The 1494-nt window shown below is 42.3% G+C and overlaps 1 protein-coding gene across 1 annotated transcript; it reads left to right on the top strand.

The window, feature by feature from the left end:
* Positions 1 to 540: 540 nt before the first annotated feature.
* LOC117941119 (striatin-like) lies at positions 541 to 1432 on the top strand (the record flags this gene model as incomplete). Its single annotated transcript, XM_034866215.1, has 2 exons — positions 541 to 684; positions 1269 to 1432. Coding segments are annotated over 2 exons (308 nt in total), but the record flags the coding sequence as incomplete, so codon positions are not given.
* Positions 1433 to 1494: the final 62 nt, after the last annotated feature.

The following is a 1494-nucleotide window of genomic DNA, read 5'->3' on the forward strand; positions in this document are numbered from 1 at the left end:
TTCTCATCCTCATCCTCTCATCCTCATCCTCTCTCCTCATCCTCTCATCCTCTCTTCTCATCCTCATCCTCTCTCCTCATCCTCTCATCCTCTCTTCTCATGCTCATCCTCTCTCCTCATCCTCTCTTTTCATCCTCATCCTTTCGTCCTCTCTCCTCATTCTCTCATACTCTCATCCCCATCCTCAACACACACACACACACACACACACACACATATATATATATATATTAATAACTTATAAAATAAGTAACTCCGTACATTTAATTAAACAGGTAATTAAAGCTTAAAGTAATTAAACTGTGTGTTAGAAAATTTTAAATATATTTTTAAAAAATTATAAAATAAATAAATAAAACGTAAAAGGACGTACGTACGTAAAAGTAAATGTTCGTTTGTTGAAAAAATATTAAAATAAATGAAAAGTTAAAATAAAATAAGTAGATAATTTATCTTTTCTCTCCTAAACTCCTTCTTCTTCCTCCTGACTCCATGTCTGTGTCCTCTTCTGGTTTTTGTCTCCCGTCTCCTGTCCTCCAGGACCGAACCGGTCCAAGCTGCAGGACATGTTGGCGAACCTGCGGGACGCCGAGGAGCTCCCCTCCATGCAGCCGCCCGTAGCTCCCCCGTCACGCCCCGCAGTCCCCAGACTCAGCGAGCACGAGCTGGGACGCCCCGAAGACGGTAACCTGCCGGCCTCGTCTTTTTCAGTTTTACATAATTAGGACATGTAAAAAGACAAGTGTTACATGTCAGTCTGTGTCAGTCTTCATCAGTCTGTGTTAGTCTTTATTAGTCTGTGTTTGTCTTAGTCAGTTTGTGCTAGTCTTTGGAAGTCTGTGATTTTCGTTATTAGTCTGTGTTAGTCTTTAAAAGTCTGCGTCAGTCTTCATTAGTCTGTGTTAGTCTTTATCAGTCTGTCAGTTTTTATTAGTCTGTGCTAGTCTTTGTTAGCCTGTGCTAGTTGTTATTAGTCTGTGTTAGTCTTTAGCAGTCTTTAGCAGTCTGTGTTAGTCTTTATAAGTCTGTGGTAGTCTTTGCTAGTCTTTGCTAGTCTTTATTAGTCTGTGTTAGTCTTTATCTGTCTTTATCCATCTTTGTCAGTCTCTATCAGTCTGTGTTAGTCTTTATTAGTCTGTGTCAGTCTTTATCGGTCTGTCTTAGTCTTTATCGGTGTCAGTCTGTGTCAGTCTTTATTAGTCTGTGTTAGTCTGTGTCAGTCTGTGTTAGCTGATGTTTATCCTAACCCGGCTGCTTCCTGTTTGTAGAAGCGATGACCTTCCTGCCGTCGTCGGGGAAGTCCTTCATCCTGGGCCGGGTGGACGAGGTGGTTTCTAACGAGCTGGGTCTGGGGGAACTGGCGGGACTCACGGTCGCTAACGAGGCCGACAGCCTGGCGTACGACGTGAGTCAAACCACCCAGATCATGTAGTACTAGTCATGTAGTACTAGTCATGTAGTACTAGTTATGTAGTACTAGTCATGTAGTACTAG

This window comes from Etheostoma cragini, unplaced genomic scaffold (assembly GCF_013103735.1).
Source record: "Etheostoma cragini isolate CJK2018 unplaced genomic scaffold, CSU_Ecrag_1.0 ScbMSFa_4382, whole genome shotgun sequence".
NCBI classification, from domain to species: Eukaryota; Metazoa; Chordata; class Actinopteri; order Perciformes; family Percidae; genus Etheostoma; species Etheostoma cragini.